The 24,133-nt window shown below is 43.2% G+C and overlaps 2 protein-coding genes and 1 long non-coding RNA gene across 3 annotated transcripts; 2 read left to right on the forward strand and 1 right to left on the reverse strand.

Moving 5' to 3' along the window:
- The first annotated feature begins 558 nt into the window (after positions 1 to 558).
- LOC114254009 lies at positions 559 to 2,915 on the forward strand. The gene is made up of 2 exons (XR_003625442.2): positions 559 to 692; positions 2,110 to 2,915. It is a non-coding gene; the product is annotated as an uncharacterized LOC114254009 (long non-coding RNA).
- Positions 2,916 to 4,700: 1,785 nt separating this feature from the next.
- On the reverse strand, positions 4,701 to 9,249 carry LOC105830145 (integumentary mucin C.1). Its single transcript, XM_012669315.3, has 3 exons — positions 8,977 to 9,249; positions 7,460 to 7,903; positions 4,701 to 7,188 (listed from the first exon to the last, which is right to left on the reverse strand). The coding sequence occupies exons 1-3, from the start codon at positions 9,044 to 9,046 to the stop codon at positions 7,094 to 7,096; spliced, it is 609 nt and encodes a 202-aa protein (XP_012524769.2). The 5' UTR covers positions 9,047 to 9,249; the 3' UTR covers positions 4,701 to 7,093.
- Positions 9,250 to 10,103: 854 nt separating this feature from the next.
- Positions 10,104 to 23,815, forward strand: LOC105830144 (toll-like receptor 7). The gene has a single exon (XM_012669314.3). The coding sequence runs from the start codon at positions 11,512 to 11,514 to the stop codon at positions 15,868 to 15,870; it is 4,359 nt and encodes a 1,452-aa protein (XP_012524768.1). The 5' UTR covers positions 10,104 to 11,511; the 3' UTR covers positions 15,871 to 23,815.
- The last annotated feature ends 318 nt before the right edge of the window (positions 23,816 to 24,133 follow it).

A 24,133-nucleotide genomic window follows, 5' to 3' on the forward strand; every position in this document is an offset into this window, starting at 1 on the left:
ACGAGAGCGGCTGCTGCGCTACAGTCCCCGACAGTAAATCGTGTAACCATTCGAGGTGGTGACAGACATTTTACCTCCGACAGACGTACCTGACAGACCTCAGATTGACGTATTCGAGATGTCTGAAGCAGTTGAAAACATTTAGGAGAGGGTGTTTGCATCACCGCGCACTGATTTCTGAACCCCGTACGTCACACAGTGCGCTATCTCAGGTGGATTTGGACACACACACACACACACACACACCTCATCGACGCGATGGATAAATAAAGTCGCGATATCGATTACGATCAAAATTAGACGCTACAGTTTTCCTCGTTAAAAATTCTAACGCGCGATAATGGAGGATCGTACACTTGCATCAGATTTCCTTTCACGCGCACGTGTGAAGCCAAACAATATTCCTTTTGATCGGAACTAACAAGTGCGGTCGGGCTTCCCATGGGAAGCACGATCCTTGCCTCTTTATTATATTGAATTTTTTAATACTAAAGGGGGAGTACGAATTGCTTAAGAGAGTAGGTTGAGCAAGAGGAGAGCTATAAAGAGAAAGACATGCAAGGAAAGAAAGGGGTTCTAGAACGGTGAAGAAGGACAGGAGGATAAAAAAAAAGAAGTAGAAAGAAAAGATAAAGCTATGTGAAGGAATGTGCTCTGCTATTAAAATCGATTAACTCTGCCTCTGGCAATAGGTACCTTGACTCACGACATATCAAACACGTGCTTTCCATTGCCCTCCATCCCTCTGCGTTTTATTTACTTTGCAATTTACATGACGATTTCGCCAACGGCAAATGGTACTCTTAATGAACGAGAACCAATCAAGCTACAGATTTAACTCTCTTTCGAAAGTCCCGAAAATAATTTGATATAATGGCCTGGATCAAGGCAAATTAAATAGTAACGAACTTTAAATTAAATAATCTTAATAAGAATGTTGAATTTTTTTTATATTCGACACTGAATATCTTGATAATTAAACGCAATTAAAATTCTACATATGAAAAGAGCAAATTAAATTCACTTGAATTTAAATAGAGTTGAGCTGAATGGAATCAAGAGGGTTTTGCGAACGTCACGTGAACGTTAGCACACATATCTGTCGTATACACGTACACGACGCAACGTTTCTATATATAGATAATAAAACATTTACAATATACAAACACAATTACAATAAGATACAATTTTTATACTATTCCTTCTACAGAGAAATTATTTAAAAATAGATCAAATTATGCTTACATATTTTATGTGTATTATACATATATTATTGTTATTATATATTTTTTTTTTATAAGATAAAACAATATTTTTTAAGAGAAACAACACACATGCACACGCATTTCATGACTTCCTATACTTTATATACTTTATATACATTACTTTTTTAACAATATAGGGAAGACGTGTACAAAATGATCCCCTTAAGGGAGAAATCAATTAATGGTATGAAATAATGTGTTTATATCTAAATCTTTAATAGTTTTTGGTTCAGTGGTTATTTAACTACAATTAATCAAACCGCGTTTTGAATTAATACCGTTATATATATAGTTATTTGTTTTTTTTTAACAAAATTGTATAAAGGGATTATTTGGTACTAGGGGTGTACAAAACGATCCCTGGGGATCATAAACGACATTTGTTATTTCGATATTAAAATCTAACCTGAAATTAAGCCGGCAATCAGTACCACTATGAAAACATAAAGTTAGTTAGTACTAAGATACAGTAATAATAATAAAATATGATAATCATGCGTGAATGTACTTTACCCGGTAATCAAAATCACTCTTACCTTACATCAGACCGGGGAATTTTACATTTTCTTCATAAACAACTTGACGGCGCATCGACGCGATCCACCGTTACATTCGATTGACAAACAGATTCCTATGCAGAAATCTGTTAATGTTTTCGCTAAAATCGATGGGGATTATTTTACCCTCGAGGGATCATTATGTACATGTTTCCCCTATTGAAATAAATACTGTAAAATAAATTATGTGTAAAATCATATACACTTTTATTGTATTATTGTATGTGAATTGTATTATTTGTGCACTTGTTGTCCATACGCGTATAATTTTATATACTTTTTTACAGTACATGTTGAAGCAAGGCGCGTGTATCCTAAAAATAATCGACGCTATTTCCTTCTCCGTGGAATACACGAAGCTCGCTTTCAGACCTGATAAAGGACTCGTGCGGCATACGCCGTTAAATTCATATCGCTCTTTTGCATCATCGAAGTGGTGGCGGGTGTTCGCGACCGCGATTTTGCAAATTTATTCGCAGCTCGTAATCGCGCGGTACGTAATAATTCTGGGTTGATATCCTAAGAAATTCTACCGAGGTATAAATAGTGGGCCGTAGAGTGAAAGGAGTGAGGGTATATCACGCTCTAGCGAGCTTATTCTTTTTCCATTTCGCGATCACTGATTATTGTATGCGTTGACAAGTTATATAGGGTGTTATAAACTTTTCAATTACACGCTGTAGAAACTATCTAAAATTATATGGACAAGTATATCGTATTAATTTGTAATGCAAAGATGTGTATTTCCATTATATCGTATACGAAATATATACAATTTTTACGTAATTTTATATACTTTTTTGTACTACTGTTTCTTGCCTGAACGTTGATATTTTTTTCGAAAAAATACGAATGCGAATAAGTAACGCAACAACAATATTCGAAATGTTTTGTTTTTTCGTATTTCAAGTAAATATCTCGTATCCCAATAAAGTATGAATTTGAAATTCACAAATGTGAAAACACATGGCGTTGGAAATTGAAAAGTTAACGTAAGCAATGATCTCTCTCGAATTTTTCTCTCAATTGTTGCACTGAACGCGAGCTGATAAGCACAAAAAGGATATGCAGTCAGCCTACGCATTGCGCAAAAGATAAAAATAAAAAAAACGATTTAATAAGTAATGTGGTATCTGATTATAGAGAAAAGGTGAATGAGATTAAAATATATTTTAATATATTATTTGTGTAATATTCATCATTACATGCAATCCGATTAGCTACATTATTGTTGAATGCCATATGCGTTTAATAGTCTTTTGACAAATTTGAAATTGATTTTATTTTGACAAAAAGAGAGATTATTACTTTTTGGAATTAATTTTTAACATTATATATTTTTGTAACACACAATAAGTATTAAATTAAAAATTTTTTAATTCTATTTAAAATTAATTAATTAAAGAATATTTTGACTTTGTTATTTATTTGCAAACTTAATTTAAGATAAAATTCTTACTTTCAATTGTTATTTGCTTATAAACTATTAGCACTTAAACACCTTGGATTGTGTAAGGTGTTCCAAGTTTTCCTTTCACATATGGATTATTGCACCGATTTGACGTAAGTCATTTTTTCATAACTCAACACGAGTGTATGAAACTCAGCAAAAATTTCAAATTGTTATTTTTTTGTTGGGAATTTGTTCTTGTTTAACCCTTCTATATTTTGCAATATAGAAAGGAAACTTACAGTTTCGTGATGTAATCACAAACTATAACATTCTACCATGTTTAATATGCTTTTAAAAAGAAATTTTAAGGAATATCCGGTAAGGGTTATATAGCATACAAAATTATTCAATAAGATTTTATGTAAGCGATTCAGCTTTTGCTAATATTCACTTCTACAAGTAACGTATTTACAAAAATACGTAATTATAGAGATAAAAATATTTAAAATTTAAGTGTAGATTCTGCTAAATTTGACGTCTAATTAATTAAGTAATTGATAGATTAATTAGTTGTATGAATTCCAAAACTAGATCTGTAGTTCCCTGAAGAAACTCAATCCTCTCCAAGAAATTGAGCTTCCATCTCAGCTTCCTTGAGATGATTTCACGTATATTTACTGTACTAATTGGAAATATTTCTCGACCACTTTTGCGAAAAGATTTACGTTTTGAAACAACGCGTAGTACATGTTTTCGCCACACAAAATTCACACGAAACGAAAGGTGATGTCACGCTGGCATTCTTTTTTTTTCTTCTTTTTTTTCATGACGTCACGCTCGTCTCGCCGCGATCTCTTTTCTTCTGCATGCGTATGTTTTTCTTATCTCGTTTTCCGCGCCATATCTCATCTCTGGGAACGTTATGCCGCAACACTCACACGCTCAATATGCGCAAAATGAAACGGGAGTAAAAGCACATGTGGCTTCCACAAAGTTCGGCATAGTTCATCACTCAATAATTCGATCACGTACATATTATATATTACATATATTTTACTACACATATTATAACCTGATGATATTTTAATGTACATCATAGCCCACATATGTTACAATATTTTTATTATATAATTATAATCCGTTTATGGTATATATCTTATTATACATATATTTATAGTTTAATTATATTTTATTTTATATATGTGATATAATATTTTATTATATATATATATATATATATATATATATATATATATAGTTATGTCATAAAATGCTTTCTAATAACGCTTTATTATATTTTTGCGAAGTAAAAGGTTTTTTTTTTTTTTTTTGAGACAATTTACTTAAAGTATTGGATTGGAATTTTAAACAATAAATTTGAGAGTAAATACTTTCTATCCTGTATAATTTATTAACTAAAATATGTTGTCAGAAATTTCCGAATCTTCCAGTGCGAAGTAACAAGACGTCTTACAATCGTTTTTCTTGGTACCCGAAGAAACTCTCAGCGTCGAATAAATTATTGTAGCTTTTCAAGCCATGCAAGTTTATCGACTGCAATATCACGGCTTCATCGTGTTTGCCGCATCGAATATCTCATTGCAATTTCAAGTTGAAACTATAAATATATATCTCTCTCTCTCTTTCTCTGTACAAATTCTTATTCATAATATTCATAAGATGGTTTTCTCATATTGATCTTTTCCTTTCACCTTTCCCTCGTTGTTTTCTTTTTTCCCTTTTTCCTCCCTTCGCACCTTTGTGTAACATGATGGATTTTTCCTCTGTGGTGTGAGAAACGACAATTAGAGTCGCGAGTTTTAGAGCCACGTATTAACTGTAAGCGGAAATATGTGTGTCAAGTATATGTAACAACCCTGTGATGCGATCAATACCCTCTCCGGACAGAATAAATTCCCATATTAAAAATTGCGCGAGCAAGTAATTCTGGCGATGCCCATGGCAAAACACGCGGTTCTCGGCGACGATTGATTATTTTCGCGTCAGCGGAGAACGTGAAAGGAGTGGCTCGCTGGCGTTTTGAGATATAGTTCCGACGTCATTTTGTGAGAAAATTATGCCTTGTTTTTCCGATACATGCATTTTTTGTGACTATTGTACGAAGTATACAAAAAGACGCTTGTCTGTTCTCGGACAACTTTTAAATAATCTGTAGCCTTACGAATGATAATGCAGTGAAAAAAATATTTTACAATTGATCTACATGTCACTTTCTTTTAATATTACAGGATTTTTTAATATTATACACTGTTATTAAATTATAATACTTTTAAACAAATGCGTTTGTCGAGGCAGATCATTTTCTTGAAATTCTTTTCGCTATAAAAAATATTGACAAGGCAAAATATGAAACATCGCGGATCGAAAGACAAGTGTCTATTGCAGTAATACTATTACGGCGTATTATCAAGAGGAATATCAGGTAGAAGGATTAGGTTTCACAAAATATTAACAGTGTTGTGTCTTTAGATTCTCAATGTTACATCATAAGGTAACCTATGGTGAACTGAAATTATATTGCACACAATTAATATAATGTATGATTCTTTTTGTCTTTTATAATAAACGTGACACGTTACTTAGAACATTGCTTAAAATTACTTAATACAATTGTAATAGCTCAGATATAACATGCATGTTACAAAAAAAAAACGATAAATTAATTCTGCGATCTATATAATACGTTTTGCACTAAAAAAAAAAAGGAAAACATGTTCTAGTTAATATTGTGTGTAGTTTGATTCATCTTAGGCGAAAATGTGTGAAAGGAACTATTTATTACTTAGGCATTCTATTTGACGAATAAGCATTTTAAAAGAGATTTTCATGGACATTGATACGATTGCAACGCGATAAATAATTGACGATTCTTGGCGCGCTCAAGAATAGTGAAAAGTCCGATTGCAAAAAATAAAACTGTTACACCACTACATAGTACAAATTTAAACGACGCAGAGTAAATCAGAAAGTAGAGCAAAAGAACCTTTACTCTGACAATGCCGTATATATTTTTACAATTATTATGTAAATTTCACCAAAAGAAAATGTCATGCAGCAAGATCAACGATACGAAAAAGAGAATTCAGCTCGCACATGTTGTGTTATCATACTATACGATTATCAATATTTTTAATACAGTTTAATTTTAATAATGTATATATTAATGTATATTCGGTGTCATCTATACTACTGTGAGACTCATTCGTGAGATTCAAATGTTTTGGAGATTCGTTTTACCTCGGCGTTTTCACGCCAAGATACCTGCGCCGAGCTCAATGTTTCTCAAGTCTAACACTTTCTCTTCTCTCTCCCGTCTCGTAGAAAAGTCAGATCTTACATAACTTTACTGTGGAAATATATACACCGTACCGTACATTAAAGATACAGTTCGCCGACAGTTGCACACAGTTTGAGCGAAAGCTAATAAGAAGTAGGATAATGCGCGTTTAGAAAGATCTCCCTCTTTTTCCCTCTTGGAATGTACGTTTGATTGGTCATTAGCTCTCGTCAATGCGCCCACCTTTCCCTCTTCCCACCTTCTATCATTCTCCCTTCTACTTACAACACGCAACTTGTCACATTCTCTCACCTACTAATAAACGCGCCTAAATACAACGTTATTGTTTCCAATACATACGAATACTTAACCCTCCTCCCCCTCTTCCCTCTATTAGATAGATATACATGAGAAAAACGGAACTCGTGGTTGCACATCACATTACTAAGAGCACTTAAACCACGCAACATTTAACTGCGTTATAAAAATACGCAATATCATTACAATAAAATAATTATAGTCCTTAGTCCAATTAATTTTGCGTTTACTTGACGAAAATTCGTTATAGCCTCGTATGTTATCACAGTGTACGGTAATTTCCTTCCTTGCACTGCCTATAGAATTTCCACGAGAATGCAGCGATCGCCATTAGACATGTTGTAAGAATAATACCACCTGCAATAAAAAGATAGACATAAATATACTTTGATATCTAACAATAAGTATTTGTTACATACTTAATTAATAACTTGAATATGCAAAAATAATTTATAACAAAGAAAATTATCTGAAAGAATTTTACTATAAATAATGTTTGTTATGCATACTACTTTAATCATTTTGATAACATTTCGATAGAAGTTGTTTACTTTATCGCTTTATCGAACATATCTCAACGAGACGTCAATCAATTCACAGAAATAACAGAATGACATCTGTTACGTACCAAAGAAGCTTAGACCATCAAACTGGCGGTCCTTAGAAGATGGCGAAGCTGTTGGTACAGCTGTTGTTTTTGATGAACCTGTGCTAGTGGGTGGAGCTGTGGGAGTCGGGGCATGAGTAGTAGTTGGTTTGGATGACGTTGTTGTAGGTATAGTTGCAGTAGTTGTAGTTGTAGTAGTACTATTCGTTGTACTAGTCGTTTTATCAGAAGGTGTAGGTATAGGAGTAGTAGTTTTAGAGGTGGTAGTAGTAATAGTAGTGGAGGTGGTAGTAGTAATATTCGCAGGAGTTGTACTTGAAGTAGTAGTAGAATTGTTTTTTGGTGGTGGTGTCGGAGTTGTCACGTTAGGTTCCGAATTAGAGACATTCTTTGTTAATTCCGTTACAGAACTTGATGTAACTACAGGTGTAGCTGTTGTTGCTTCAACCATCAATTGTAACGTGCCTGAAAGCATAAAAAATCTGTACATTATTTTTCCTTTTACAGATGAAGATTTTATACATTTCGACTTAAATAAATTCAGAATTATATTTTTCTCTACACTCAATAAGCAAAAAATACAATCAAAGCATTTTAATCTTTATTTGTGATGAGCTAATACTATTTTATGTATTATGTAAAAACGCAAGTGCATACATAAGCATCAAGTGAAATGAATTATTTATTAAAACGTTTTTGAAATTAATAAAATATTATTCACGTTAATATTCGTATTTGAAAGTACAGAGCAAAGATAAAACTCGCATTAAATCTTTCTTTAATAGCATTAAGATTGAATATTATCTTTTGTAAATTTTTAACAACAGTAATTTCACAATTTATAAGTAATTTCTACTGAATTTTCCTACGCTTTTTACGTTGAATAAACTCGAAGGTGATTATATATTTTCGTCTCTCGTGCATCAAAATACAAATACATGTAAAATATACATATTTTTTTCTTCACGGTGAGTTTTCAATCGCCGCAGTATCGCGGTTTAATGTGTGTGTGTATATATATATCGTTTGTCCAGCTATCGCGAATGTATGTACTGCCGTCGCGCGTGCGATCATTATCGTTCGTCGCGGTTAAGATTTGGCCGGTAGTGGTCGGCGAAAGATCAATAGCAATCTGCTCGACACTGCCGTCGTCATCTAACGAAGGTCGAACCCGCATAAGAAGCGTGTACATTATTGAGTCGCTCTAACGGATCGATTCTCTTTTTTTTTCTCTCATATTTTCATGAATTTTTTCCGCGCGTGAACGAGAGGGGAAAATGTCTCTACATCTCACACGTGAGGACGGAACTCGTGTCGGGGAACGCGAATCCGTGAATTTTCATGAATATCGCTGCTGGAGTAACTCCAGCTCCAACGCAGTTATCGGAGTAATTCGACGCGGGTAGGCGTCGCACGAGACGCGAAATCCGCGACGGCATTTGTCGTCGTTATCGCGCGTTTGGACTTCATTTATCACGCACGCATGAGCTACGCATTTTGCCACGTTATGCGGCAACGTCGAGACCCAACCAACTTACCGTCGGCTAGCACCAGCGTGGTGCCGATCGTCACGCCCAGTAACACGCATATCACGTAAGCCGATTTCATTTCGATGGTGTCGAAAGAGTCGTGGGATACTGGGATTTCCCTCCGTGCTGCTCCGAACGTTGCGTTACTGACCAGTACTGACTGAGAAGTGAGAGAAAGAGAAAAACGACGCACCTGGCATACGCTGCCACGCACTACCACCAACTGACTGCAAATGTTTCGCGTCAGCTCCTAACGACCTGCAGCGACCAGCGCCAGATGTGAAGATGGCGACGGTGACGACGTAGTTGCCGGGAATACGTTTAATAATCCCTAGCCGAGGGTGCAAATCCGTTCGTTTTTATATGCACTCTCTACACTTGATTTCTTCGCTCTTTTCTTCCTAATGCTCAGATATATATTTATCTTGTTTTAAATACGGAAAATACTAGAAGTGCAAGAATAAAATGTACGAAATAATTTTATCTGTATGAATCTGCTTGCATTTCTCATGAAAATTTAAGTGCGGAAAGTGCAAACAAATCAAACGAACCTATTACGTGAAACATACAGTAACATGGACAAATTAAAGGATGAAAAGGAATTCAAAAAGTACACTATACTTAGTATCGCGAAATGTTTTATACAATCTCTTCCATATTCTTATGCAAAAATATTTTATGAAAAATGTATTTCTTATATTTATTCTCTTCGTATATAATATTAGCAGTAATCTTGTTTTATTTCTATTTTTTATTCTGATTGCATAACTCCTGTTTGATTAATTTACTTACATGTAATGCAATAAAACTATTACTTATATTATAATTATTATATAATTTCAAGTTAAAATGTCAAATAGGTTTATTTAATAAAACAATTGCAACAAAAGGCGAATGTGATAATCAAATCGTTGTTTTGACTTTTCCAAATAGGTATTTCTTTTTTATAATAGATCCTCGAATATTTCCACTGGATATTTTCTGACTATTGTCCAATACACTTTCAAAATACTGAAACTTCATTAGTAACACAAACGGACAAAAGTAATTTTTGTAATTGATAAAAGGAAATAATAATTTTTGTTAAAGCTTTTTTCTCGTAGCATTAAAAGTTTATTTAATTGTTCATGCAATTTTATTTGTGTGTCAATCTCTTTCCGTAATTTATTCGAAAGATATTTTTCAAATTTTATAGCAGTTAGATTCCGAGATATCTGCTTAAAAGATATCTTTCAAGTTTTGTAAAAATGTAGAATAGGCGATTCTACTATTTTTTTTTCTCTTTACATGCAAAACTCAAAACACAGCAAAATTCTTTTACGATCTTATTTTGAATATTACATTTAATCTTGTAATCTGTGATAAATAGCAAGAATAACGAAACTTTCTTTATGATTAAAACCCGGTTACTGGTAATGATAACATGCCACTGCCGACTTGTGTCGGCTCTAAGGAGGCTTCGTTATTCTTGTTATTTTTAATAATTGTGTCAGAACAAATTCCCCGCAATCCTAACAGTTACATTTTCTCATTCCTGTCGACAGTTACAAGAAAGTGGTGCCCCCTAGAACCGTTGGCGGCGGGGGTAACCGGGGTTCGCAACGGTTGGGAATGCCGATGATGCGCGCTCAGGCGCTCACGGGGTTCAGTGCTGGTGCTCGATGCGAGGCGAGTGCGCGCGACGGTGCAGCACGAGTGCTCGCGCTCGTACGGGCCTGTTTTCGTTTCGTCATCGAGGAGCGTTCTGGCCACCGTCGTGCACAATCGTGATACGATCCGGGGGTTGATGTTTTGTATCCCGGTGAAGGAACAAAAGATACGCGTGCTCCGATATTCAGTTCACGGGTTACCTGATTAAGGATTTAAGAAAAGGAGGAGTATCTTTATTTGTGACCTGCAAAAGAGAGGAGAGTATCTTTATTTGTGAGGCCGCGAGACGAAGGGCGGCCGATCTACAACACGGGGGTGGTGACGAGGGGCTCGTGGAAGCGCGAGTGAACGGTGCGGCGTTCCGGGGTGGCAGCAACGGGGTGGCTCGCTGTGGTGGCCAGCCCGTGGATAAAGGGCGAGGGAAATGGGCCGCTCCGCGTTTGATACGTGATACGAGGTGCGTGAGCGCGCGCGCGCTCTTCCTCCCCCTTCTGTGGAGCAGCCCCGCGCGTCGTCGTCGTCGTCGTCGTCGTGTGTATGTGGCGTGCGTGCGTGTGTCGTCGTCGGCCACCTCGTCCTCCCCGTTGTCGTCGTCGCCGCCGTCGTCGTGCCGAGTCGTGAGTCTGTGTGCCGCCCGAATACGCGTGTGCGTTGCGTGAATGAAAAAGAAAGAAGGGAGAGGGCCGCTCGTTACCCCAAGATTGCCGAAGCGAGCGTCGTCGTGGTGGTTGTCGTCGCCGTTACCACTGCCGCCGCCGCCGCCGTCGTCGTCGTCGTCGTCGTCGTCGTCGTCGTCGTCGTCTTCGTCTTCGTCTTCGTCGTCGCCGCCGTTGCCCGGACGCGCGACTCGACGTTGACATCGAGAGCAAAAAGGGTTGGCTGCTGCTCGTAAAAATGCGAACCGATATAACGACGGTGCCGAGGGGTGTCGTCGCGACGACGACGGTAACGGCGACGACGACGATGCCGTTGGCGGCGTCATTACGGACAACGTCATCGATAGTACCCTCGACCACATTGTCCCCGATGTCAACGTCGACGTCGACAGTGATAACGGTGAACACTGTCGCCCCGTTCCGTCGCCTGTTCGCGACGACGCTATTGCTGTTGTTGCTGATGTCGATGCACCCTGATCCGGCCGCGGCCGCCTGTCGGTGGACCAACGAGGCGGGCAACGACACCCGCACAGCGGACTGCGCTCTTCGCGTGCTAGACCCCACGGCGATCGTCACCCTCGCGCCGTCCCTTGATGGTGCACTCAAGCTACGAATCCGTTGCAGCGACGTGCATCATTTCGAGAGCAGCTTAAACGCGCAGAGTTGGCAGCGGTTAGCCGGCCTGCACGAGCTCTACGTGCACGGTTGCAAGGTGCTACGTATCCCGGAGGATGCGTTTCTACCGCTGCCGGAGCTCAAGCGACTCGTCGTACAAACGTTCAATGCCGCTTGGGGTGCCGCCAGACACCTGGAATTCGCGCCGAGTTCGCTCCGGGGCCTTCGTGAGCTTCATACCCTGGAGATCGTCGAGAGTAACGTGTTAGCGCTGCCGCCTAAACTGCTCTGTGAACTGGACAATCTACAGACTCTCAATCTCACCGGCAATCGTATTCGCGACATCGACGACATCGGTTTAACGGTGCACGCCGATGCCAGCGGTGGATCCTGTCGCGCCGACATCCGGATCCTGGACCTCTCACGCAACGAACTACGGCGATTGCTCGACGACGGACCGCTGGTGGGCCTGCGGCAGCTGCAAGAGTTACACCTGCAACGGAATGTGATTTCCGAGATCGGCAAGAATGCTCTGAACGGACTTACCGTGCTGCGTACGTTTAATGCCAGCCACAACGCTCTGAACTCGTTGCCCGAGGACTTGTTCAAAACCACGCGCGACCTACGGGAGATACATCTGGCGCACAATGGTTTACGCGATCTGCCGCGGGGCATATTCACCCAGCTGGAGCAGTTGCTGGTGTTGAACCTCGCGAACAATCGCCTTGGTAGCGATCGCGTCGACGAGACCACCTTCCTCGGCCTGATCCGTCTGATCGTGCTCGATCTCTCGTACAATCAATTGACACATATCGACGCCCGCATGTTCAAGGATCTGTTCTTCCTACAGATTCTCGATCTGCGAAACAACTCGATTGATCGTATCGAGAGCAATGCCTTCTTACCGCTCTACAATCTCCATACGCTCGAGCTCTCCGACAACAAGCTCCACACTATAGGAGCGCAGCTCTTTAATGGTCTGTTTGTGCTAAATCGCTTGACCATGTCCGGAAACTCGATTTCGAGCATCGACACAATGGCGTTTCGCAACTGTTCTGATCTCAAGGAACTGGATCTCAGCGGTAACGAGCTCACCGCCGTGCCGGATGCGTTACGCGACCTCGCCTTCCTCAAGACCCTCGACCTGGGCGAGAACCGGATCAGCGAGTTCCACAACGGTTCCTTCCGCAATCTCCATCAACTTACCGGTCTGCGACTAATCGGCAACGACGTCGGCAATCTGACGCACGGTATGCTCTGGGACTTACCGAATCTGCAAATTCTTAATCTCGCCCGAAACAAAGTGCAGCACGTGGAAAGGCACGCGTTCGATCGTAATATCAAATTGGAGGCCATTCGTCTGGACGGCAACTTTCTGTCGGACATTAATGGTGTATTCACCAGTATTACCAGTCTTCTGTTGCTAAATTTATCGGAAAATCATATAGAATGGTTCGATTATGCTTTTATACCTGTCAATCTCAAATGGCTCGATATCCATGGTAACTTCATCGAAAGTCTCGGCAACTATTACAAAATTCGCGATTCGAAGGTGAAAACTTTGGACGCTAGTCACAATCGCATCACCGAACTCTCGCCGTTGTCTGTGCCGGATAGCGTGGAGCTGCTGTTCATCAATAACAACTACATCAGCATCGTGCGACCGAATACGTTCGCCGATAAAGTGAATCTCACCCGCGTTGATATGTACGCGAACATGATCGAGACGATGGAGTTGACGTCGCTCTTGCTAACCAAGGTGCCGGAAAACAAACCGCTACCGGAGTTCTACATCGGTGGCAATCCCTTTAATTGCAACTGCTCAATGGATTGGCTACCGACCATCAATAATCGAACCTTATCGAGGGAATATCCGCGCGTCATGGATCTTGACAATGCTATGTGCCGTACATCCGGACCGCGGGGAATCGCCATCGTCCCGGCTTCGACCGCACGCTCGGAACAGTTTCTCTGCCGTTATGAGGCGCATTGTTTCGCTCTCTGCCACTGCTGCGACTTTGACGCCTGCGATTGTGAAATGACCTGTCCGGCCGGTTGCAAATGTTACAACGACGGTACGTGGAATACAAATGCGGTCGATTGCTCGAGCCTCGGAGTCGAGGAAATTCCGCGTAGGATACCGATGGACGCCACCGAAGTCTACCTAGATGGCAACGTATTGCGAGAGTTACAGAACCACGTGTTTATCGGTCGCAAAAACATGCGCGTATTGTACGTGAACGCGAGCGGCATCGAGTCCATCCAGAATCGCACCTTCAACGGCCTCAACAACCTGCAGATCTTACATCTGGAGGACAATCGAATTCGCGAGCTCAAAGGCTTCGAATTCGAGCGATTGTCGCACCTACGCGAGCTCTATCTGCAGAACAACATGATCGGCTTCATTGGCAACCTGACGTTCCTGCCGTTGCGATCGCTCGAGATCCTCAAGCTGCACGGCAATCGATTGGTAACTTTTCCAGTATGGCAAGTCACCCTGAACGCTCGATTGGTCGAGCTATCGCTCGGCGGCAACCCGTGGTCGTGCCGCTGCAAGTTCTTACAGGAGTTATCTTCCTGGGTATCGGACAACGCGCACAAGGTTATTGATGCTGGTGACGTATGGTGTTACTACGGTGACGCTAGGCCATCTTATCGACGTCGTCTGAATGTCAACGAGACCGCCTGCTCGGATTATTTCGCTCAGGGCGGCGTTATCGAGAGCATCATGGTGTCGGATTATCTGCCATTGGTGGCCGCCACTCTTTCAGCCATCATCGTTCTCCTGGTGATCATAGTACTCGCTTTCGTGTTCCGCGAACCGGTCGGCGCCTGGGCCTATTCTAAATACGGATTGCGATTCTTACGGACGAAATCGGGTAAGGCCGCGACGACGGCGAGCATGGGTCCCGTGGCCGCGATGACCGCAGGCTGCTGTGACGCCGACCGCGATCGCCTCTACGATTGTTACGTATGCTATAGCCCGAACGACGAAGATTTTGTGCTACATTCGTTGGCGGTCGAACTGGAACATGGCGCGGCCGGTCTGAGACTCTGCCTTCATCACCGGGACCTGCCTTGTGTGTTGCGCGCCTCTGCGCCCGCACCGGCCGTCCTCGAGGCGGTGGACGCGTCCCGGCGCGTGCTAATTGTGCTTACCCGCGATTTCCTTCAGACCGAGTGGTCGCGTTTCGAGTTCCGCGCGGCGCTGCACGAGGCACTGCGCGGTCGAGCCTCCCAGCTGATTGTCATCCAAGCTGGGCACGTTGGCGCGGAGGTTGAACGCGATCCCGAGCTGCGGCCCTATCTGAGAACGGCGGCGCTCATACTCACGTGGGGCGAGAAGAGGTTCTGGGAACGGTTAAGGTACGCCATACCATCGTCCACGACGACTGCGGTTATCGCTACCAGCACCACCACCACCACCACCACCGGCATTGGCGACGTGTCCGTCGAGAGCAAATCCTCGCCGTTGGTCTACAAGCGTAACATTAACACCTACACGCTGGACGGTGGTGTCGGTGGTGTGGGCAGTCTCGAGAAAACCGGGATGTCGACGCTGCGTGGCGGTCACCGCGCCGCGCTCTTCAAGGACGCCTCGTCGGCGCTGATGCTGCAACACGCGCCGCCCGCCTATTCCTGCGGCGGTGCTCCGATTCCCCCCACGTTGGCAATCCAGCAACAGCAACAGCAGCCACAGCCGCTGCCGCCGCCGTCGTCATCGCCCGCGCAGCCCAGGTTAACCGTCAATCACGCTTACCGGGACGCGATGCCGGCCAGTAATCTCGTCACGGCGACCACCATCGCCACCACCAACACTACCAACTGCGGCATTGGCGAGGACCACAGAAGACCGCTGTCCGAGCACATCTACTCGTCCATTGACTCGGACTACTCCACCCTCGAGAGGACCGCCTGGAGGCAGCAACAACCGCCGCCGCCGCCGCCTCCACCCACCTCCGGACAGGCCTATCTGGTTTAGCTCCCTGCGACTGACCCCGGTATCCTCGCGTATTTATGGGACCGCGGTACCGTCAATCCGACTGCGATAATAGCAACGAGCGGCGGGAGTAGCTCATTCCTAAAAGGTTGTGCTGGGTCTCGTGTTCGTCCACGTGATGCACGATCGGCGACTTCGACGGACTGTGAATTCTACAAGACGTTGTGCGCGTGCCGAGCCACGGACCCCCGCGAGATACGTGTAAATAGTTGAGAAACGTCGTCGTGAAGATTGAGGGACGGAGTGTTCGCATATCACAATTTTCTCTGGGGATTTTGAGGGATGTCTGTTGCGATAATCATTGCGCCGGTTTTCTGGTTTTCTTTTTTGCTCAACAAAAATTTCAATTTCTTTTTGTCGCCGTAACGCGATCGACGTTTCTTCTTCCTTCTTATTTTTTTTTCTCTTTTTTTCTGTTACTTGTTATTTCTATCCCCGTCTTCCTTTGCTCTGTATGCTTGATGTAATAAGTCTTTCGGCCTACCCTCTTGTCGCGAGGGTTGTGCGTGTGCGCATACTTCGATATAATTACGTTTCTGAATAGCATCTTGTGAGAATATGTTTCGTTCGGATATACAGGGTGTCCCGGATTTTGTTGATATACATATGAAATGTGATTTTTCTTTTGACGAAAACAGAACTTTGTGATAATATTTTATTTTACATTTTCGCGATTACTATTCGCGGATTTTTGAACGCACAAATTAAACTTTAAGTGCGCAAGGTGAAGAAGTATTTCATTTTCTGTTTAATTTTAATTTTTTTTTACGTTATTTGATTATCTATTTAAAGAGACTTCTTTCGGGGGAGCTTTTTTTAGACTCGAGTACCAAAAATAGCTTATAATCTCCCTAAATACACTCAATTCGAAATTTATACGAGAATTAGTGATTATTAAAGCCAAAGGTTTCTGAGACTCTCTGTGCATCTCTGTGAATTCTCGTTTACCTCACTCGATGACTTTCAGCGAGCGCGCCCAAAGATCTCATCAAAGTTCTCGCGATCGCGCGAATCGTCAGGCCGTCCCTTTTCGCGGCGACGATTTCATCCTCGTGTAAATACTTACCACTTACGAATCAATTCATGTAAATAACGCTGTCTACTTACGCAATTTGCGTACGTGTACGTATGTACATTGTACATATACATATAACTGACACGCGTCGCATTTTCGACATCCTCGTCGCGTAATAGGAAATCACGATGCTAGCTTTGACTCTGAAACTCTCGACTAGGTAGATGATTTTTTGTAATTTTATATGTCCACGGGAGAAAAAGAACGAAAGGAGAGAAACCGTGTGAATGAGCGAGGAAAAAAAAAGAAGGACGGGGAGAGATAATTGTATGATATGTAAATATGTATATTGCGTATACACTCTTTATCGCCGCGCCTCGTGTAAGATACAGTTTGCCGCGTAAAAGAGAAGGTAAGAATCGAAGAGTGAGAGAAAAACAAAAAAAAAAGCATGAGGCATGCACTCGCGCGATCCGGCGAGGAGCAAGCTACGCGAGCGTCTGCGCATGTGAGACTTCTAACTGTATACTCTTGATTTATTTAAATCATGTGAATAAATTTATAAAATATGTTATTACTCATCTTCGCAATATACGCCTTGATATCTTGATTCTAGCGATGATTATCGTCGAGCCCATTTTGGAGAATCCGTAATTCACTGCGGAATTTACGTGAAAATTGCAATTTAACGCGTAACATAGAAATCAATATATTATGTCGAAGTATTTATACGCATTTCATAAAGGGGAGATTCTATAAACGGAGAATGCTCGTAAGAATACGGTAGATGAATAAATTCATAACCTACGACTTTTCCAGACGTATTAATTAACGCTTGTCACGGCATTAATCAAAAAATTTTTCAATGATTAAATCGACGACATTAAATTATTGTGTACAGAACGAAATGACGCGTGAAAACGAGAAAAAAATAGTGACAAAACGGCCTAATTGCGCATGCGTCAATATTGTATAGTCAGTTGTAATGTGAGATCAGGGCAACGTAACACTTTTTTTTTCTTTTTCGACTCGTGATGTATTTACAACTCGGCGCACGAGATTCTACTCTTCCGTCCCGAATTATAGAATTCCCGAGATGGGCTTCCCTTGAGGGCTGCATGCCGAAATTATATAAGTACAGTTCCATAAGCAGCGAGCTTACGCGAGAGCACGAGGAGCACGTGTTCTCTCGAACATGGGGGAAGGGAAATCTCTTTCTTTCTTTTGGTGGCGCAAGTTGGAGGAGTCGTTTTTTTTTTCCCTCCCCGCGAACCAAGTTGCGGCGAAATTCGGATCGATCGAGGGAAAGAGAGACAGAGAAAGGGGAACTTATTTCCATATGGTAATTTCGCGCTACGATTGGTTAAAATATTCGCGCAAATGCATTATCCGAATGTGTGGGAGGAGGAGGGGGAGGGTACAGGAGAGTGAACGAGCGGGGTGCAACGGTGTTGTTTCCCACACAGCCTCGGCGCTCTCTCTCTCTCTCTCTCTCTCTCTCTCTCTCTCTCTCTCTCTCTCTCTCTCTCTCTCCTCTCTCTCTGTCTCACTCTCCCTCTCTTTCTCTTTCTCTCTCTTCCTCTGTTGTTACCTATATATCGCGGCGCGCGGTCGTGTGCTGGCTATATAGACCGCGAACGGAACATTGATCCTAGTCAGCGGCGCCGCGCACTCACTGCACACCATCTGCACACTTACATTATTAATGCGCCTACGACCACCACCGCACCACGACCCGCACCCGGCCCGCACGGAGACGACGTATGTTTCTGTTGTTTGCGAAATCTTTCCGCGGCCAAGTGTAAACACCAGAATATCGCGCGCGCACGCGTGCGCGCGACGTTTAAGCGCTGCGCGGCGATTCGCGATCCGCTCGAATCTCGATGAATTTTAAGCAGACCGTCTTTTTTTATCCAGACCCTTCTTTCTACGGATCGCGAAACGAATATATCGCGGGGTCGACGTTCCCCTGACACAGCTCGCCACGATAGAGAGCTTAATGTTGAGAATTCGAAGACTCTGAATGATTAATGTCGCGAATCAAGCTTGACACATCTTATTATTTAACTATATCGTATTTAGCTTACTTTAATTGTTCTTCGACTTTGCGACTCTGCTTCTGAAAATTTTTTCAGACAATGCTCGTAAATATCAGGCGATCGAATAATTTCAACAGATCGAATCTAAAATTCGAACGTCAAATAATTCAAACTGAAGGTATGTTTGAATTGTTTGAACTCACTTTTGATTCAAAAGTTCGAAATTATTATAGCTTAAATCTAATTTTTTTGAAATATTAATGTATAAAAGAAATTTTCGAATTGTTCATAATATTCAAATTAAATGTTCCTTTTTTTTACTTTGATATAATTCGAACAGACCAAACATACAATATGTTCGAATATTGCTCTGAGCCCTAGTAATTGTCAATAAATGTAGTACAAGTTTAATTAAATCTCCTTTAATTTGATAAGTACAATTATTAAAATGTTAAAAGATTAAAACAGTCGAGTCCATTTATAGGAAAAAAATTAAACGTGAAAAGTAACCTACAGATGGGGGCTGTGTTCCAGATATAACAAAAATATTTCTCAATCACGAATCAATATTGACCCGACTGAAAATACTAAATATATTAATTCCATATGATATGCATACATCGATCGTTGGTTACTTTTTGAAAAAAAGAATAACATCATTTTCCAGGAAAGAATCGCCGCTGAAAGAAATATACATTAACGACAAGGCATTTGTATATATATATACATATATACACATACTTTGTACACGAATAACATACTTTGTCCACGTGCACAATTATCGTCGAGGCTGTCGCATGACTTAAATATAAATCGCGATTGTGTTGCGGATTGTGGCGAGTCGCTTTACGCAGGACGACGTAGGCAAGAGGTTGAAAAACGCGTGTATGATACTTTAAAGAAATATGGTTTCCTCTCCGTGGGTCTTTCTCTCTCTCTCTCTCTCTCTCTCTCTCTCTCTCTCTCTCTCTCCCTGTTTCTCTCCGAGATTCTAGCGCAAGTGGCCGCGCTCGGAACCAGTTTGCCCGCCTTGCTATGGAATGTAAGGACGGCTGTAATTATTTGCAGCGCGTAGAGCCGCTGGCCGCCGCGATCGGATCTAGGCGTGTAGAATCGCCGCGCTATGATCCCGCGATCTCCTTGCGGTATATCTCTCGAGGGCCGCCGTCCCGATTTCCATCCGCCGTCATCTCCCAGCGATAGGCTCCCATTGTATCCGTGCACCGCCCGCGCGGCCCCCCTTCTTCCCCCCTCCTTGCCCTCCTTCTTCCATCCTTTTCCGTTATCGGAGATCCGCGTCGTGGAACAGAAATTCACATAATTCGCGCATAGTTCGCAAGCACCTCGCGCCAAGCACTTTGCGACTAAGTTAAAATTATTTCCAGTCCGGAATTTATCTCTCGGAGACGCTCCCGGTTCTATTGTGTTTTAATTACTCGCACGGCGTGCGTTCTGTCCGTGTGTCAAAGTATACGAAGTACGTACGTAGAATTTCATCAAGTTATCGATAACGCATTTATTATCCGACTGTTCGCGTGACGTATACGTAAATTGCATACAGCGTTCATCGCATTACCATGACGAAGAGACTTTCGTTGCATAATAAGAACGTGTTTACAAACGGTTCTCGAGAAGGAAGGGATCTGGGAAAATTTTGTAATTCTTGACATACTTCCCGTCTCATTAAAATTGTACTCTCGTGACTACATTTGTCTTGCGTAAAAAAAAAAACGCACGTCGTACGAGATGCAGGAAATTTTCCTGAAAACCTCAAAAGACAGTCTTAAGTTCTCAATATCTACCACACGAACGATAACGTGGCGGGGAAAGAGAGAGAGAGAGAGAGAGAGAGAGAGCCCGCGATAATACGTTTGAGCGTCCTCGAGATTCGCGAAAGTACCTTTCACCGGGTATTCAGGGAAAGGGTGGCTGCCACGCGACGGCGTTCAAGTTCGTTATTTGGGTCGTTCTTGCGAAATACGATTTGGAGTATTCGCCGTACAGCGCTCGTCGGCCTTGACGAACTTGATTTCAATGGCGTAATCGGCGACAGGTCTCGTTGGTTCAAGAAGATGCCACCTGTCCTTCGATGAAGAGGCTGAATCTACTTAACTGAACGGGCTTGACTCTCTCTCTCTCTTTCTCTCTCTTTGCCTCGAGTTCTTTATTCCACTCGAAATCTGCATTCGTACTTCGCGCGGCTTCAAACTTCAGCTTATATTTCTTATACGCGAGATATGAAATAATTCTAAAAGAAATCGACTTGAACACCGTTTGTTGATTATGATTATACTTAATTCCGCGCTCTTAACGCTAACGTAACGAAATATCAAGCGATAATGTCCCGTTTACGAGCTTCATATAGTTAACAGTGGTTTACGTCCGCGACAGTTATACGTATTACACAGGATGTCGTGGGTGGGAAGACAGTTAACGCCGCGAGTACACGAGCGCGGTGGTAGGCAAAGAGCCGTGAGCAGGTCGTGCAACAATCATGGTCGCTCACCTCTCTCCTATCAACCGTCTCGTCGAAGGAGGTAACTAGAGCCTATTGGTTTGCTCTAATCGAAATTCCAACAGGCTAAGCAAGTGTCTCGACGTGTGCAAACCTCTTACTCTCGTGTGTAAGTCGGGCGTGAGGTCCGCGCCTCCGATAACAGCCCCGAGATAGCCGAATTCATTTTCGATTCGCTCACCGGCTCTACCTCCGCCGCCACCTCGATCGCTTCGATCGGGCCGGGCACGATCTACCTCGGGAGAGGCCTGGCTCTCTCCGGTTCTCTCAAGGCGCGCCGGTTAAAGAGTGGTTTTTACGAGCGCGCTCCGGCTCAAAACCGGCCAAAGCAAAAGGGCGAGAAAAAAGAAAGGGCACGAAAAGGGGCAGGGTAAAAAACTTTGCGTACCTACCTATCTATCTGCCAGCCTACCTACCTACCTACCTACCTACCTACCTACCTATCTATCTACCTACCTACCAACCTACCTATCTTCAACGAAGACGTGCGCACGTGCGCGCGCGCGCGTTAAAATCCTCGTTTCGTTCTTAGCACGCTCGAATAAGCAACGAGGGCCGACGATGACGCCGGGCTTGCTACACCGCTCGCTCGCGAACTTCGCTTGCGTGTAACGCGCCGCGGTCTCGCAAACGGATATACATGTAACACGGCTGCACGTACGTGTACACACACGTACGCCTGCCGTTTTCCCGTGGCGAGGCGAAGTCGAGCGAGATATCGTTGGCGGGTTTTGTGACTTGCGTGACGACTGCCATGTTTGCAGAGAGAGAACTTTAACGCGCGACTCGTTGCCCCGCGTGCCCCGTTCTCGTGATACCCTCCTCCCTCTCGTTTTCTGTTCCCCTCGCCCTCTCCCTCCTCCCTCTCCAATGTTGGCCCGCATATTCCTGCCACCTGCGCCATCGCTCGCTTTAGCTCGCCCCGCACGCATGCAACATAGTCGCCCTCCCCGTACCCTCCTCCACCCGCGCCCCTTTCGCCTCCGCACGCCGTGCACACGTCAAGTTGCATCCCCCTTTCGCCCTCCCTCTCTCGCACCCGTGCACTCGCGCCCGCTTAAACGTGTACTAGTGAACCCGGTAATTTCGCGAAAACTGCCACCATCGTCGTCACTGTCGCGGCCCTGTTTCTTTCCCTCTACCTATCTCTCTCTCTCTCTCTCCTCCTCTTTTCTCTCCTATTTCTCTCTCGTTTTCCCATAATAAATTTGCCCCCCCTCCTTCCCTCTCTTGATCTGACTGTCGATCTTTTTCCCTTTTGCCATTTCTGCCGTTCGCCCTTTTAACGATACCATGAGCTACTACGACACACCGTTACGGGGCTACCCCGAGGCGGACAGAGCGCGCACACCACGTGTCTGCACGCGATCCTACCTTGCACGCTTGCTTCGACGTCGGCGTCGGCGTCGGCAGCGACGTCGGCGAGCGGTTCTTAAGGGTATACGCGGGGGGAATCGCGAAAAGCGTGATTTCTCGACGCGACGCTCTCTTTGTCCTTCCACCTTTCTAATTCTATTAAAGAATTATTGTCCACCTTCATCCCCTTCTCCCCCCCCCCGATAAGATGTCGCTTGCCGCACGCTCCCTTATCGCTCTCGCGACTCCCTTCGCGCGAAACCCTAGATCGCCCGCGCGGCACGGAACGAAGGCGTGTACCCCTCTCGTACGTCTTCGTTCGCCTAACCGCTCGCCCGTACGCGCGGCCATCGTCGATGGCCCTTTACAATTAATCAGTACCGTCCGGATAAGAGCCACGCACACGGACGCACACACAGACGCGGCCAGCCGGGCATGGGCGTCGCGAGTTGATCGCGTTTTTCTCAGAAAAGGGGGGAAAGAAGAAGGATTAAACGAGAGAGAGAGAGAGAGAGAGAGAGAGAGAGAGAGAGAGAGGGAGAGAGAGAGAGAATAATTTGTCGCGAGGTCAGTGCATTTTGCAGAGCGAATTTTTTGCGCGACGATCTACGCGGTTTTTTCTTTTAATTCATTCTAGTCAAGCTTGACGTCTGGTCGACCAATTCGACACGTCACAGCGGAAACTCTGTTCTCCTCATTTCGACGTCGCAGACTCCGAGCCGCTTGAGCCTTTCAGCACCACGAAATTAAAAGTAAATTTATGCAAGAGCGATTTTGCACCTCCAACTTTCGCATTTCCTTTGGGTATTTCTAGATATATCGTACGTCGTATTATGTGACTTTTTGATATTATACACTTCATTTCGCCAACAATTGTCGATATCGAATTTACCGTGAGCTAAAAATGAAGGATTTACTCGCGCTTTTTGGGTACCTACTTATAAACATTGTATACATTATATATATATATATATATAATATAATTTATTTATGTAAAACATACATCTACATACATATTTTTTATTCATCCGATCCGACTGAACGTCAGATGTACATCCTACACTAATCACTCTAATAAGTAAGGAAATTTCCTCAAGGCATATGCATCCTCTCTCCTTCCTTTTCCCCTGCAAAGGGGCCCGCCTGTCGGAGAAACCTCGACGCGGCGCCCATGTCCGTATATAGGTGGGCGAACGAGGCGGCGATCTAAACTGGAAGGTTCCGCGCTGCGTGACCTGTCACCGTGAGCGTTGCTAGATTTATACGCGGACGCTAACTTGTCGCATATTTACCCCCTCGTCGAGTTGTTGCTTCCCCTCT

Source organism: Monomorium pharaonis, chromosome 4 (assembly GCF_013373865.1).
Source record: "Monomorium pharaonis isolate MP-MQ-018 chromosome 4, ASM1337386v2, whole genome shotgun sequence".
NCBI classification, from domain to species: Eukaryota; Metazoa; Arthropoda; class Insecta; order Hymenoptera; family Formicidae; genus Monomorium; species Monomorium pharaonis.